This window comes from Mirounga leonina, unplaced genomic scaffold (assembly GCF_011800145.1).
Source record: "Mirounga leonina isolate KUSES-001 unplaced genomic scaffold, KU_Mleo_1.0 Mir_115, whole genome shotgun sequence".
Lineage (NCBI taxonomy): Eukaryota > Metazoa > Chordata > Mammalia > Carnivora > Phocidae > Mirounga > Mirounga leonina.
In genome coordinates this window covers 97,101,724-97,117,929 of record NW_023270268.1, presented here as the reverse complement: position 1 = coordinate 97,117,929, position 16,206 = coordinate 97,101,724, and the positions used below count along the sequence as shown (strand labels likewise).

The following is a 16,206-nucleotide window of genomic DNA, read 5'->3' as shown; positions in this document are numbered from 1 at the left end:
ACCAAAATGGCAAAAATTCTGGGTTTTATGATTTTAGTGTCATTCTGCACTTACTATTTACACATCTAATATTTTTTTAATTACAACTTTATAAAAGGACATAGGTTAATGGTTAAAAAGAGGGAGCTTAAATCTACAGATTTGATCCCTATCAAAATACAGCATTTTTCATAGAACTAGAATAAATAATCCTAAAATTTGTATGGAACCACAAGAGACCCCAAATAGCCAAAGCAGTCTTGAAAAAGATGAACAAAACTGGAGGTATCACAATTGCAGATTTCAAGATATACTACAAAACTGTAGGGGTCAAAAGAGTATGGTACTAGCACAAAAATAGACACGTAGATCAATGGGACAGGATAGAGGACCCAAAAATAAGCCCACACTTTTATGGTCAATTAATCTACAGCAAAAGAGGCAAGGATATACAATGGGAAGGAAAAAGACAGTCTCTTCAACAAATGGTGCTAGAAAAACTGGACACTCATGCAAAAGAATGAAACTGAACCACTGTCTTCTTACACCACACACAAAAATAAACTCGAAATAGATTAAAGACCTAAATGTGAGACCTAAAACCATAAAACTTCTAGAAGAAAACATAAGCTGTGATCTCTTTGACATCAGCCTTAGCAACATTAGATACGTCTCTTTGATCAAGGGAAACAAAAGCAAAAATAAACTAATGGGGCTACACCAAAATAAAAAGTTTCTGCACATCAAATGAAACCATCAACAGAACAAAAAGACAACTTACTGAATGGAAGAAGATATTTACAAATGATTTATCCAATAAGGAATTTTATCTGAAGTATATAAAGAACTTATATAACTCAACACCAAAAAAACACACACAAATAATCCAATTTAAAAATAGGCAGAAGACATGAACAGACATTTTTCCAAAGAAGACATCCGGATGGCCAACAGACACCTGAAAAGATGCTCAACATCAATCATCATCAGGGAAATGCAAATCAAAACCACAATAAGATACCTGTCATACCTGTCAGAATGGCTAAAATCAAAAAAGCAAGATATAACAAGTGTCCAACAAGGATATGGAGAAAAAAGAACCCTCATGCACTGTTGGTGGGAATGCAAACTAGTGCAGCTGTTGTGGAAAACAGTATGGAGATTCCTCAAAAAATTAAAAAATAGAGTTACCATATAATCCAGTAATTTCTACTGGGTATTTATCCCCCAAAAATGAAAACACTAATTCAAAAAGATATATGTACCCCTATGTTTCTTGCAGCATTATTTATAATAACCAAATTATGGAAGCAGCCCAAGTGTCTATAGGCAGATGAATGAATAAAGAAGATGTGGGGGCTGTGCATGTGTGTGTGTGTGTGATAGAATATTACTTAGGGGTGCCTGGGTGGCTCAGTCCTTTAAGCTGCTGACTCTGGTTTCGGCTCAGGTCATGATCTCAGGGTGGTGAGATGGAGCCCCACATCCTGTGCCTCAGGATTCTCTCTTTCTCTTTCCCTCTGTCCCTCCCCCTTTACACTCTCTCTCTCTCTCAAACAGGTAAATAAGTCTTTAAAAAAAATACTACTCAGCCATAAAAAAGAATGAAATCCTGCCATTTGCAACAACATGGATGGATCTAGAGGGTATACTGCTAAGTGAAATAAGTCAGTCAGAGAAAGACAAATACCATATGATTTCACTCATATGTGGAATTTAAGGAACAAAGCAGACGAACAAAGAAAAAGAGATAAAAAAAAAAAAAAGGCTTTTAAATACAGAAAATAAACTGGCGGTTGCCCGAGGGGAGGTGGGTGGGGTGATGGGTGAAATAGGTGATGGGGAGTAAGAGTACACTTACGATGAGCACTGAGTAATGTACAGAATTGTTGAATCATGTTGTACACCTGGAACTAGTATAACACTGTATGTTAGTTATACTTGAGTAGAAATTTTTTAAAAAGAGGGAGCTTAAGCGTGAAAAGAGAAAAATGTGAAAGACACTGAGGGAAATGTAAAAGGCTGCATCACCTGGGATGAGCCCATCACCATGGTTTCTGTGAGACTCCCCGCAGTGAACTAGACAGAACGAAGATATTAGCATGACCCAATAGAGAATCATCGACAAACAGCAGTAGACAACCTAAAAACAAATGTTGTGCTTGGAGGGGCGCCTGGGTGGCTCAGTTGGTTAAGCGACTGCCTTCGGCTCAGGTCATGATCCTGGAGTCCTGGGATCGGGTCCCGCATCGGGCTCCCTGCTCAGCGGGGTGTCTGCTTCTCCCTCTGACCCTCCCCCCTCATGCTCTCTCTCTCTATCTCATTCTCTCTCTCAAATAAATGGATGAAATCTTTAAAAAAAAAAACAAATGTTGAGCTTAGATACTTCTTTAAAGTATCAGCTTACTATAGTGGAGATGCAAAGAAGTCTCAACCTCCTTGTCTCTTTTGAAAGATATTCTTGGGCACTCCATGAAAGTAACACCCTTGCTGCCAGACATTCATATTTTGAAGGAAAATCCCTGTATTATTTTTCAGTTAAGAAGATAAGTTTTGGGGGCACCTGGGTGGCTCAGTCAGTTAAGCGTCTGCCCCTTCGGCTCAGGTCATGATCCCAGGGTCCTGGGATTGAGCCCCGCATCGGGCTCCCTGCTCAGCGGGGAGTCTGCTTCTCCCTCTGCCTCTGCCCCCCGCGCCCCGTGTTCATGCTCTCTCTCGCTCTCTCTCCCTCCCTCAAATAAATAAAATCCTTTTAAAAAAAAGAAGATACGTTTTGGGCGCCTGGGTGGCTCAGTCGGTTAAGCACATGACTCTTGGTTTGGGCTCATGTCACGATCTCAGGGTCATGAGACCGAGCCCCAAGTTGGGCTCCATGCTGGGCGTGGAGCCTGCTTAAGACTCTCCCTTCCCCTCTCCCTCTGACCCTCCCCCTGCTCACACTCACACTCTCTCTCCCCCCCCCCAAAAAGAAGAAGAAAAGTTATAACTGAAACCAGTACAATGAACCCCCTCTCCACCCACGATCTGAGGGACTCTGGGCAAATCACCTGATTTCTCAAGTGCCTCCCTTTTGTTATTTTAAAATGGGGATCGTAGTACCCACCTCATAGGGCTGTTGAAAAATTAGAAGAGTAAATTCTTGTAAAGAACTTAAAAGGTGTCTGACATACAGTAAGTTTTCAGTAAACACTAGCCGGTAGTAGTAGGAGTCGTACTAGTAGGAGTAGTAGGAGTAGTCATCGCCGTAGTAACAACAATGGGAGCACGAGTCACGGCGGCAGCACCAGCGGTGGCAGGAATAGCACGTGGGACTCGTTAGAGTCAGGAGTCGCAGTAGCAGGAGCAGCAGCCAAAGCTCTGTGCTGTGACTATGGCCAGATCTGTCCTAGGTCAAGGAGCCAAACTACACAACAGCCCCACATGACGCTGCTGTTGCGCACAAAGAAAATGTAGTATCGCCTACGTAAGCGTCTGCGGATAACCTGCTTCTTTGCCTTGAAGTTGGATGGAAAGCTCAGAGGGTGTTGACACCACGTTACATATTTATGGGTGAGCCCAAGAATGGCCAAGGAACATCTGTGTTCTTGAAGTGATAAGAACTAGATCAGGGCGCCTGGGTGGCTCAGTCGTTAAGCGTCTGCCTTGGGCTCAGGTCATGGTCCCAGGGTCCTGGGATCGAGCCCCGCATCGGGCTCCCTGCTCGGCAGGAAGCCTGCTTCTCCCTCTCCCGCTGTGCTTTCTCTCTCTCAAATAAATAAATAAATCTTTAAAAAAAAAAGATATTTTGAGGCGCCTGGGTGGCTCAGTCGTTAAGCGTCTGCCTTCGGCTCAGGTCATGATCCCAGGGTCCTGGGATCGAGCCCCACATCAGGCTCCCTGCTCGGCGGGAAGCCTGCTTCTCCCTCCCACTCCCCCTGCTTGCGTTCCCTCTCTCGCTGTGTCTCTCTCTGTCAAAATAAATAAATAAAATCTTTAAAAAAAAAGAAGAACTAGATCAAGGAATCCCCAGGCCTGGGGACAGTGCCAGGGAGTCCGCATTCTGAGGGCCTGGGAACAGCCTTGCCCACCAGGAACACCGTGTTAGCCAAAGGCCTTGCCATCCAGCTGGGCCCACTCTTGGCTACGCTACCCAAAGGAGGAAGGAAATTGCGTCTCTAGGCCATCTTTCATCATCTGGCTAAATATTTTGAACTCAGGATTTAATTCTTTTTCTTCATGAAGAAAAGGAATGGACAGACCAAGAGTAAAAACCATGATAAAGCCTACAGATGGGCTTGCTTTTAATGTTTTTACTACTCACCAGTGGGAGGAAGTTTAAGAGCTGGATGAAGAGAGTTGGCTGTGACAAATGAGGAACTGTTGGAGGCTTTTGGTTCCATTCCACATGTTACGTACTGGAGCACGAATGTAAGCTACAGCGAAGTGTATTTTCTGTGAAGAAATGGAAATATATTTACAGTGAGGCTATTATAGAATATCCTCAGTTATGTGTCTTCCCTGAAAATATATTTCCCTGCAACAGTGTGAGACTGACCAGTTAACTCACAGACTTTTTTTTGCCTGTAATGTAGTACAAGCAACCTCACCTCAGAAGAAAGATCCAGTATTGAAATTCCCACCAGCCTGACAATATCCCAGATCCCAGATCCTTGACAAAGCTCAGGAGGCAGTGAAGAAATATTCTCCTGCATCTCCACAGACAGAGTGTGGCTCCTGGAAACATTGCAGCATTAAGTCAGTCAGAGAAATGGCCTAGATAAGCTGCTTGTTTGTGGTTTCTCCTCTCCTTGTTCAGCTCTGCCTAATCCTCAGAGGTGGATAAACTCAGTGAAGAGCATCTTGTCTGATAACCAAGGAGATGGTCCGGAGATATTTTTCTCTGATATTTGTGCTGGCCTGGCTCCAGAGAACACCACCAGACTCAGGAATGAGTTCGCTCCCTGTGCTGCCAGAAGGAGTACCTCAATGAAATGTTTGAGGAACATTATCTTATTCAGTTTTTCTCTCCCTGCCAAGAGGCATTTGGCAACAGATCCAGAAATCTCTCTCAAAATATCTCATATTCTTCCATATCCTTAGCTCAGTTGTCATCATTCATCGCTCCGAGGAGTGCAGTAATGTCCTGCCTATCTGGGCTCATCCGGCCGATAGTCAGGGTACTGCTAAATGCTATTTTAAACACCTCCAAATTACAGTGCTTTCATCAGAGAAGTTTATTTCTATGTTTCCATTCAGTGGCGGCCTTCCTCCAAGTGATTTTAGGACCTCTGCCCCTTTGTTCTTGCGATTCTGCAATCCCTTCAGGCAGGAACCAGAAGATTTTTTCTCTGTAAGGTGCCAAAGAGCAAATATGTTAGACGTCTCTGTCGCAACTTCTCAACTCTTCCGCCATAGCCAAAGGCAGCCATAGAAGAACCCAAAGACTGTGGCTGTGTTTTGATAGAAATTTATATATGAATACTGAAATTGGAATTTCATGTAATTTTTACCTGTCATGAAATCTTCTTTTGATTTCTTTCCCCAACTGTTTATTTTAGTATATGTGCTACCGAAGCGAGCACAACCATTTAAAAATTTTAAAACCATTCTGACTTCAAGGGCCGTACAAAAACAGGTGGCAGGCTAGATTTGGCCCCCAGGTCAAGTTTGGTGAGTCTTGTATTATTAGGGTAGAAAGAAAATCAAGTTTAAAATGCTGTGGCCTTATGATTCAAGCTACTTAGAGTTGTGTTGTTTTGTTTCGGCAGCTGGACGTAAAGCATTGGCCTTTTTGTGTTTCTTTCCAACAGGCTCTGGAAATACGGCGGTGTCACATCCCATTGCTGCCGGCACCCCTGAAGGAAGCAATTACGGGGCAATAGGTATTTCCTACAATGAGTCCATTCACTGAAGTATTTCCTAATTCTCCAGAGAATAGGATACAAAGGGCCCTCCAGCCACTACTGACCAAGAGTGGGCAAGGCAGTCATCATGTGAGACTGTCTTTTCTTTATGACATGAATCGGTTGGGTGATCTGGAAGGCTCCTTCCAGCTCTAACTCTCTCCAGTTTTGTTCTTCTGTGCCAGCCACACGTGAGCCGAATTCCCTACTGTGGGAAACATCCCGTGGGGATGTTTTCATACCCGGCCTGAGTTTGGGGCATGAACAGTGTGTCAGAGTCAACGTCAAGGAGCCTGACGTCAATTGACGAGCTGTTTCATTCTTAGGTTTTGGTGGAGTAAGGGTGATCAGAAGACTAAGGCTCTGCTGCAGGTGAACGTGGCTGTAGCCTGTATCAGTCATTCGTTCTGGCTATAACTTCATAGCTGACCCTAGTCATTCACATGGCAACGCCCCAGGGTTCATTGCGTGGCCTGAAGGAGACAGTTCCTGTGGGTCTACGAATGGTGCGCTTAAAATGTCAGGGCAGAGGGGCGGGGAGTCCTTATTCCTGCTCGGGTGGTGCTGTAACGTTGAGAAGCATGTGGGTTTCATGCAGGCTACTTATTTCTGGCTCCGTAAGAACAGGGTTTTGTTGTGGTGGGTTTTTTGGGGTTTTTTTTTTAACACTCTGAACAGAAGAAATAAAGCGGAAGGTAGGCTCAGCTCATGTGCTCATCAAGCTGCGCAAATTCCCATCTGCTCTGGGAAACATTCACGAGAACACAAGGACTCTTCTCCCCGAGAGTGTTGTTCTCATTATATAATCATAGATACGGCATGTGGGGGATTTCGGTGTACAAATACTTTCTCCACGAGCAATGTCTAGCTGCTGGATATGTGTGTGCTTACACGGATATGTGGTAGATGCTATACAAAACTGTGCATGTATATGTTTATATATTTATGTTCATATTTTAAAATATGAAACATGACATATAAGCATAATCTTATTTTTTGCATCCAGATACTTTATCAGAGCAGATGCCTTTATGTTCTTAATATGTATTTGGCCCTAGAGATAGACAATTAGAAGTCCACTGAGGAGGAATTGAGAGAAAGCACATGTATTGTGGGTAAGGAGTTCATTTTTACCAGCACATCTGCAAGAATGAGTCAGCACTGTGCTTTTTTGCAGAGAGGAATGGGCTGCATGGGTCCATCCTAGCTCTGGAAGGCAGCTGAGTTTTCTCTGTTTCAGAGGGGTCAAGTTCCAGTCCTGGCAGGCAGATGTCCTCCCCCAATAGTGGGCAGACGTTCCAGTCAGACACAGACAGCTCCGTGGAGGAGAGTGACTTCGACACCTTGCCAGACATTGAGAGTGATAAGAACATCATCCGGACCAAGGTATCTCTGCTTGGCCAAACTCTGGGCAAGGGCAGAAAGTTCAACAGTCAAATACACCTTCAGCAAGCCTCAGTTTCCTTTATTTTTTCCTTTCAAGGGAAAACCAAACTTCCCTGAGGGCTTTTGAGATAAAACATAAGTACAGACTATAAACAATACTCTGCTAATTAGCATTTCTTTCTGGAGGAAGAAAGTGAGAGCATTTAGGAGAACAGAGCATTTTATTCCAGATCCTCGGGGTCTGGGGGAGCCTGGCTGGCTCAGCCAGAAGAACATGCTACTCTTGATCTCTGAGTTGTAAGTTCAAGCCCCATGTTGGGTGTAGAGATTACTTACATAAATAAAACTTTAAACAACAACAACAGCAACAACGACACCACCACTCAGGGTCTGAAGTGGCTGACTGAGGACCATAAAGGAGGAAGGGATCCAGCAAATGGAAGAAAAGATTCACTGAGGGGTATACCTGGGAAAACTCCCTGGTTCTGCACATAACATCCTTTAGGAATAAAGCCCATTTCTTTCTGGCATATATTTATTTTATTGTGTTGTAGCCAGTAAGAGAGATGAAAGTAGATTGCCCAGTTTCAATCCTGTCATTCGAGAACCACACACTGGACATCTCTGAAAACCGAAAACCAGTTCCTGAGATATATGAAGCATTTGAGACTCCCAGTAGTTTTTCCGCATCAGCCGATTCTTACTATTTCAGAGAAAATACTAGGATTTTTACTGAGGTATTGTGAAAAAAAAAATTGAAAGAAAAGTTTTATTAAATGTTTTTAATCCCTAGCGAGGTATTGGATTGAAATTTTGTAAAGCTCTCCTTTGTATCTTCTGCCAAAAAAGCCAAGTACAGTTTTGCATTCTCTTTTTATTTGGTATCCTAGGTGTTCCTTTTCCTGTCAGATCTGTCCCGGAAGGACCGGAGAATTATCAGCAAAAAATATAAGATTTATTTTTGGTGAGTGGATGATTGCTAGGACCACAGTTCCCTTGAATAAAATGAAAGTTTTCTTAGTAAAAGCCACAATCACTTATGGCACCAGCTTCTGTATAATGAGGCAACGGTGTAGATGTTCCGAGAATTCATGCCACATTCCATAAGAAAAACAAAAATAAACTATAAAAGGCAACCAGCCCTAAACTAAATACATACAAAGTAAAAACGAGAATGATGGTGGACTCCCACATGTCTAGAGAGCACACCAAATCCATTTCCAGAAAGACAACATAACAATAACCTGTCACTACCTCCCATGAGACACACTAAACTGGAGCCTTTATGTTCTTAATATGTATTCTGTCTTCTCACCCAGCCTGGATCTTAGAAGAGCCAGTGATTTCGGGGACTAGAGGTCTACAGCATCTCAGAGTAGCTGGAAACCACCCTGAGAGGAGATGGTACCCCAGCCAGTGATAAATTGCCCTGTGGTGGTCAAGCACTTCCAGATGCATCCTCTCTCCAACCCGAGAGGCTGAGCCGCCTGGCAAGAGACACCCCCCCACCTCCCACCCCGCACCCTGCACCACCCCCAGAAACCCCAAGCTGATGCTGTGATAGCTCTTCCATTCTTTTCTCTGGAAGGACGCCCTTTTACTTGGGTACAGACGGTCAAGGGAAGCAAGGGACAGTGGGGAATTTCATAGTGGGACCATCATTTTGGAACTAAGAGGTATCTAAGAGAGCCACATCCCTTCATGCGATCCATCTCCCATTACTTACACTCTGATCACTTTCAATCAGACAACATCCTCATCCATAATTTGGGTAAAGCAGAAGCAAGTGTTATTTATAGTTTTACCAATGATTGTAGTTGTGGAACTCTGGAGAGACAGGAACTCTATTAATCAGTTTCTAATTACTTTTACAAGTTAACTAGGGAGTTATGGGGTGGAAGGATTCTTTTTTTAAAAATTGAGCAAAGATTCCATTGGTAATTTGGAAAACTATTTCCTGTTCTTTCTGCCTGCTTAGGAACATCGTCACCATTGCTGTGTTTTATGCACTGCCTGTGATCCAGCTGGTCATCACCTACCAGATAGTAAGTATTACCCAGAAGCCCAGAAGCCCAGCTTTCATACTGCAGGGAGAGATCTTTGCTATGACTTACAGAGAAAAGTATATATCACTTGAGCTCAGTCCAAATATGAATTTCCCCCTTCAGTTCCAATTGGACTTGTCCATTGCTTCATCTTTGATGGACCTTTATATCCAGTTCCCAACTGTTTTATCACAGAAGGGCTTGGGACCTCTTATATTATTTTGTCACCCAATTTGAAGGTATTGCCTTATGCTCATTCAGTCATAATATCTATCAACTATATCTGCCATTTACCAGGCTGAACTTCTGATTATCAAGGGGTAATGGATGGAGTAAATAAAGTTCCAGACCAAAACAAAGAAACCTGGTGTGTAATTTAGCCTGTGCCCTCTCGTTGAGGGTAAATATTTTTTTTTTAATTTTTTATTTATTTGCAAGAGAGAGAATGAGATAGAGAGAGCATGAGAGGGAGGAGGGTCCGAGGGAGAAGCAGACTCCCTGCCGAGCAGGGAGCCCGATGCGGGACTCGATCCCGGGACTCCAGGATCATGACCTGAGCCGAAGGCAGTCGCCTAACCAACTGAGCCACCCAGGCGCCCCGAGGGTAAATATTTTTTATAAAACTAAAAACAGCTTTACAAAACCAATAAGATACTCAAATTTAAAAAAAATATAAAATAAGAACTAAAAGTAAAAAAAAAATAAAGATAATAATTAAAGCATCTTGAGAATCCTCATTACTCCTTCATAGAACCTTGGGGTCCAGATCACTTAAGGACCATCTCTAGCATTTATTACATACAGAAAGCCTACTTAAAAAGGATGAGGCTGGGGCGCCTGGGTGGCTCAGTTGTTAAGCAACTGCCTTCGGCTCAGGTCATGGTCCCAGGGTCCTGGGATCGAGTCCCATATCGGGCTCCCTGCTCTGCGGGAAGCCTGCTTCTCCCTCTCCCACTCCCCCTGCTTCTGTTCCCTCTCTCGCTGTGTCTCTCTCTGTCAAATAAATAAATAAAATCTTTCAAAAAAAAAAAAAAAAGGATGAGGCTGGGGGCACCTCGATGGCTCAGTCGTTAAGCGTCTGTCTTCGGCTCAGGTCATGATCCCAGGGTCCTGGGATCGAGTCCCGCATCGGGCTCCCCGCTCTGCAGGAAGTCTGCTTCTCCTCTCCCACTCTCCCTGCTTGTGTTCCCTTTCTCTCTGTCTCTCTCTGTCTCTCTGTCAAAAAATAAATTAAAAATCTTTAAAATAAAAAATAAATAAATAAAAAGGATGAGGCTGACGGTGTTTCTAAGGCAGTGCCTCTCAAACTGCTGTGCATCAAAATCACCTGGGAAGCTTTTAAATCCTGGTGTCCACGCTGTACCCCATACCAAATTAGATCCAAGTCTCTGAGAGTAGAGCCAGGCATCAGTATTGATTAAACCCCAGTGATTCTAATGTATAGCCACGTTTGAAAAGCAATGGTCTAATAATATTTAGCCAATTCCATACTTACTATGGGATGAGGAGAAGGACTTTTATGAGGTTTGGGCACCACTGCTTGTAATCTCAGTATTCTCTGAGTACCTCAGGGCCCTGTCAGAAGATAGAGCTGGGAAGGTTCTCAATGATAGAGATGGTGATAAATATAGAAAACTGAACACACACCTCCTCATGTTGACTTGCCCCGTGGTTAGCACTTCCACGCACAGCATGGGACAGCTCCATACCCTTCCACATGCATCTCGAAAATAGAACATATCATGACAGTCCTAATAAGCCTGTGCTATGTGAAGGGGGCAGACGATGACCTGTCCTCGGCTGAGAAGGAACACTGGTTATGTGGCAAATCACTGTGCTCAGTGCCTGCCTTTTGTGATTTCAGGCTGGGCTCAGCAGATGGGGAAACATGCAGCTCCTCTTCTCACTCTTGATTTTGCAGGTGGCAAACACCACGGGCAATCAGGACATATGCTACTACAACTTCCTCTGTGCCCACCCCCTGGGCGTCCTGAGGTGAGCCCCGTCCTCTGGTTGCCCGTGAGGCATTTACAGGTTCCTTTCTGGGTGATGCGATGTCAGTTTTTAAAAATACTAAAAACAACCATGGAAAACTACCCCAGTCAAGGGTAAAGAAGGATGAAATCTAGAAGTTTTGAGACCAGATGTGCTCCTCTCATTCCTGTATTCCTAAGAATAACCAGCTGAGAAGAGGGCAGGGATGTTTTTGAAAAGAGCAGGTCCCAGCTGTGATGACACTCATCCGTGAGCGTCATACGAGGGGCTCCTGTGTTAGTCCATTGAACAACCTCATAAAATAGATAGGATTATTATTACTCCCATTTTCAGATGAAGATGCTAAGGCTTAGAAAGGTAAGGACTTGTTGTGGGAGGTCCCTCGACGGTTAATGCTGTCAGGACTCGAACCCGGGCCTGCTGCCTCCAAGGCCATGCTCTGCCCACCAGAACATGGTGAAGTGGAAAGAGCATTCGCCTGGCGGTTGGAGCCGGGCTTCTTGTCCCAGAAGTAAAGTAGCCTCCGTTTCCTGAAATAAAGCAGCTGGCTATGACCAGCTGACCCTTCACGGTTACAGAGCTGAATGTTGACACACATAGCATGGGTCCGGCTATGAGAGTTCCCTCTCACGGTGTAGCTGAAACTCTTGGCCAAGCTGCCCATCCTGGGAGCAGCTGTTTGCCAGGATTCATCCCATATCAGTGCCATCAGGATAAGAGAGGCTTGGGTGAGGGTTAGGGAAGCCAATCAGGCATCCCAGAGCAGAAACGGACACATCACAGGCTAGGCATCCTAAAATAAAGGAGTGAGGTTAAAGATGATCTCTCATGATTTGCCAGTCGTGAAATCTGATGATAGGGCTGGGCGGAAAACATGGAATGCTGAGAGTACTCACTCATTCATGTATTCATTCATGCATTCATTCATTCATTCTCCAAATCTCTGGGATCGCCTGGACTCTCTCATGGTTTCTCTCTCATCTCTTAGTGCCTTCAACAACATTTTTAGTAACCTGGGCTACGTGCTCCTGGGTTTCCTGTTCCTGCTGATTGTCTTGCACCGGGACATTCTCCATCACAGAGCCCTGGAAGCCAAGGACAGTTTTGCCATGGTGAGGAGAGGGTGGGTAAATCAGATGTGGGAGCTAGGAAGGGTCATGTTCCACACAGTATCTGCAAAGGGGAGGGACATCTGGCTGGATCGTGTGGTGGTGGGTTATGTGAAAAGCTTGGGTTTCCAGATTCTATGGCTATATCACCAATTGGTGTCTTTCCACTGACCACGCTTTCTCCTCTTTCAGGAGTATGGGATTCCTAAACACTTTGGTGTTTTCTATGCAATGGGCATCGCATTGATCATGGAAGGAGTGCTCAGTGCTTGTTACCATGTCTGCCCTAATTACTCCAACTTCCAATTCGGTAATTAGAATTTCCATCAACACACAGATTTGAGTTATAGGAGTCTTGTCCTGGGGCCCTCCCCAAATGCATGCAAGAATTAAATGATATTTTATGTGAGCTAAAGTGATTTGAGGGCATCTCCTCACTGGGCATGGTTTCCACATGTTGTACCATCTTTTCTCTCTGACCACCTTTCAGACTAGAAAAGGCTCAACATTGAATGATGATCCCATGGTTAGATCTGCAGGTGGGCAATGGGCTAAGCATTAGGCAGCAGGGCAGATAGAATCCACCAACAGACATCTGGAAAGTTCCCTTAGTATAATTTGGCCTAACTTAGCAATTAGACTGCTTTGGGTTGAAAATAATAGAAAGCCCAGTTCAACTGGTTTAAACAATAAGGACAATTATCAGCTCACCTTCTGAAAATCCAAAGGTGGGAAAGGCTTGTGATTGATTCCTCAGGCCGCTCTGGCTCCGGTTCTCTTTGATCCCTTGGATTGGGCTCGGCCTGTAGGCTGATTTTATCCTCAGGCTTTTAGGAAACTCATGATGGCAAGAATAGCTACAGCAGGTCCTGGCTTCCTGTCTCTACTTCATGATGTTTGGTGGATGCAGCAAGCTGGTTTCCAGGAGCCTTTATTTAAGAGCGAGGAAACTTCTTTGCCAAAAACCCTCAGAGAATGTTCTTCCACACCTAGGTAGTTTAAATGTCACGAGCCCATTCCAGAATTTTTCCCTAGGTGCTGGTTAGCTCGAGCCTGGGTTGGTACAGCAATCACGGTGGCAAAGGAGGGGCGTTATCTTAAACCAGTGAGACCCATCCATGGAACCAGGGGTTGGAGTAGCTTTGCTGAAACAAATAGGCTGGAAAGGCATGCATTTCTGAATTGAAAATGGGGCTAAGATATTTGAGTTAGTACTGATATGCTGTCGGGAAGGAGGAAGGGAAGAGCTGTTGCTAGTAGTAGGCAATTAACCGTGACCCCCACACTCAAGGATACAAATTTTAAGAACAGCCGTTTTCATGTTTGTGTTCCAGCCTCTGTCTATGAACCCAGAACACCACAGAAATTCTCTGTCACATTTAATTTTTTTTAATTAGAAACATTTTTAGTAGAAAAAAACTACAGAGAACAGTATCAGTCACCACTCAGAACAAATACCAACATTTAAAAATATTTGCCTTAAATCGACCTTTTAGGAACTAAGACGCTGTGATAAAGTTGAGGTTCTTTGAACTGCTTTCCAAACTTATTCCCCTCCCTCCTTCCCCAGAGGCAACAGCTATGACTAATTCGATATTTATCAGTCCCGTTTGTTTTTATAATTTTACTACGTCTGTAGTAAATTAATATTTACTTATCACACTATGTTCTGTAACTTCTTTTTTCATCCAACAATATGTTTTCAAGATTTATCAATATTGAATCAAGGACATCCGATTCACTCATTTTTAAGGACTGTCATCTTCTGTAATAAAAATATGTACTCTACATTTATCAGTTCCCCCGTGGAACACCATGCAGTTGTCTCTGGCACGTTGCTGTTGCAGATGGGGCCACAGGGAACACGTGGGAGAGGTTCCCTGGGACACCTAGACCTAGAATTTTGGAGTCACCTGGGTCATGCATCTTCCATTTTGCCAAAAACGTCCCAGTTTCTACAGAGTATTAATTTCTACTCCCACCAGCTGCCTGAGAGTTCCCATTTCCCTACATCATCACGAACGTGTTATTGTCCGACATTTAAATGTTTTGCTACATTCTTGAGTAATATGGACTTTGCCTTGTTGTTTTAATTTGCATTTCCATGCAGCTCTCATGCAGCTACGCCCCATTTAATTTCTAGCTGTCTTCCATCCCTTGGCTGTAAAGCTATGTATGAGCAGCAATCAATGTGGTTCTATTTCGGGACGCTGATAAGGACCTTCGACACCCACCTAGGATTCTTTGTATTGTCCCAGCGCCCTAATCGTTATCAGTATGGACTCCTGTTATAGCTGCTGAACACATTTAAACACAAATTTCCCTGCAAGTGGGGACAGTCAATTATTTATCATGTGATCAGATACCTGGCTTTGGTGAACTAGGAGCAGCATCGGAGGGGTTTAGAAGTGGAGTGTATAGGGTCTGGCTAGAGAACGTGCCCATGGAGGCTGTCATGTTGGAGGTCTCCACATAGTCTGAGGGCAGCAAATACTCCAGGGCCTGAAGGCAGGGGCTTCCCAAGCTCAAGAGAAACTCTGTTGCCTGCTGGATCCTGACTGTTTGGGCTCCTCCCGTGTGCCCTCAGACACCTCCTTCATGTATATGATCGCCGGCCTCTGCATGCTGAAGCTCTACCAGACCCGTCACCCGGACATCAATGCCAGTGCCTACGCCGCCTACGCCTCCTTCGCGGCCGTCATCACGCTCACTGTCCTCGGAGTGGTTCGTGTCCCCCGCCCCCCCACAGCCTTCAGCCCCGTTTTCCAAGCGCGCCCCTGGGGAGGTTTTCCGTTGTTTGTCTGCTGGACCTCAGGGGAACAGGTCTGAATGAATCACAGTCCTCGGTTCCTGATAGGCAGCCACTGTGGGTCACTTTGTGGCATTTTATTGACTTAATGAGCTAGTTATCTCTAATAATGGAAGAGGCACCTGTAGAGCGCGTGCTGCAGAGTGTCTCGGTCAAGCTGGGACCTGACTCACGTGAGATCGGCGCCGAGATGTACAAGCTGATTGGAGAGACAGACTGAGTAGACGCCACTCGTGGAATGTGCAGGGACACGTGTGGGTTGGGTGCAGTTGTTTGAAGAGCGTTCGCCCCCAGCTCTAGACCTGTTGCCCCTTCGCTGTTGCTGTTCGGTGCCTCCCCCGTCTCTTCCCTCTCCCGCTGTCATTTGGCCAGGCGGCCGTCCATTTTCGTGCAGTAAGATTCCAGTGAGCTCACAGAAGTGAGGGGACACCACAATGCATGCACAGCTGGGGTTTTGACTCCAGATGCATACATGAGAGACAGAATGATTTTCGTGAGTTCTGTGGGGCGCACCCCAGATGAAGATAACTTCCATCTTTACTCCTAGGTGTTTGGAAAAAATGACGTGTGGTTCTGGGTCATCTTCTCTGTGATCCATGTCCTGGCGTCCCTGGCCCTCAGCACCCAGATCTACTACATGGGTCGTTTCAAGATCGGTGAGTCACCTGTCACTCTACACTAAACACACTGATAAATGTACCAAGAAAGCATTGTCTTTGCTTACCCTAAACGGTAAGCTGGTCATCATGAACACGGGCTCTGAATTCTGGGTTTAATAACTTTTCCTGTACAGGATCACAATGAGCTGTTGCCACTAGTTCTCTTTTCAGCTGAGAAGTAGGCTTGCCATACCTCAGACTGAGGCCGACCTCCAGCTCCAAGTCCCAGTGCTTTATAACTCAGAGCACTCTGAGAAAGTGTGTTTGAAGAATGGTGTGCTCATCACGCCACTCATTGCACCTACAGAAATCGTTTTCCGTTTGTACCTTCTAAAAGGAGCA

At 44.7% G+C, this 16,206-nt stretch overlaps 1 protein-coding gene across 1 annotated transcript in view; it reads left to right on the top strand.

Moving 5' to 3' along the window:
• The window catches only part of SIDT1 (SID1 transmembrane family member 1), a 91,047-nt gene that overhangs the window by 60,549 nt on the left and 14,292 nt on the right, over window positions 1–16,206 (top strand). The window contains exons 11-19 of the mRNA XM_035000155.1: window positions 5,769–5,840; window positions 7,102–7,247; window positions 8,138–8,211; window positions 9,226–9,292; window positions 11,214–11,287; window positions 12,276–12,399; window positions 12,589–12,706; window positions 14,984–15,120; window positions 15,753–15,861. Coding sequence (XP_034856046.1) covers window positions 5,769–5,840; window positions 7,102–7,247; window positions 8,138–8,211; window positions 9,226–9,292; window positions 11,214–11,287; window positions 12,276–12,399; window positions 12,589–12,706; window positions 14,984–15,120; window positions 15,753–15,861 — 921 coding nt within the window. The remainder of the gene's footprint in view (window positions 1–5,768; window positions 5,841–7,101; window positions 7,248–8,137; window positions 8,212–9,225; window positions 9,293–11,213; window positions 11,288–12,275; window positions 12,400–12,588; window positions 12,707–14,983; window positions 15,121–15,752; window positions 15,862–16,206) is intronic.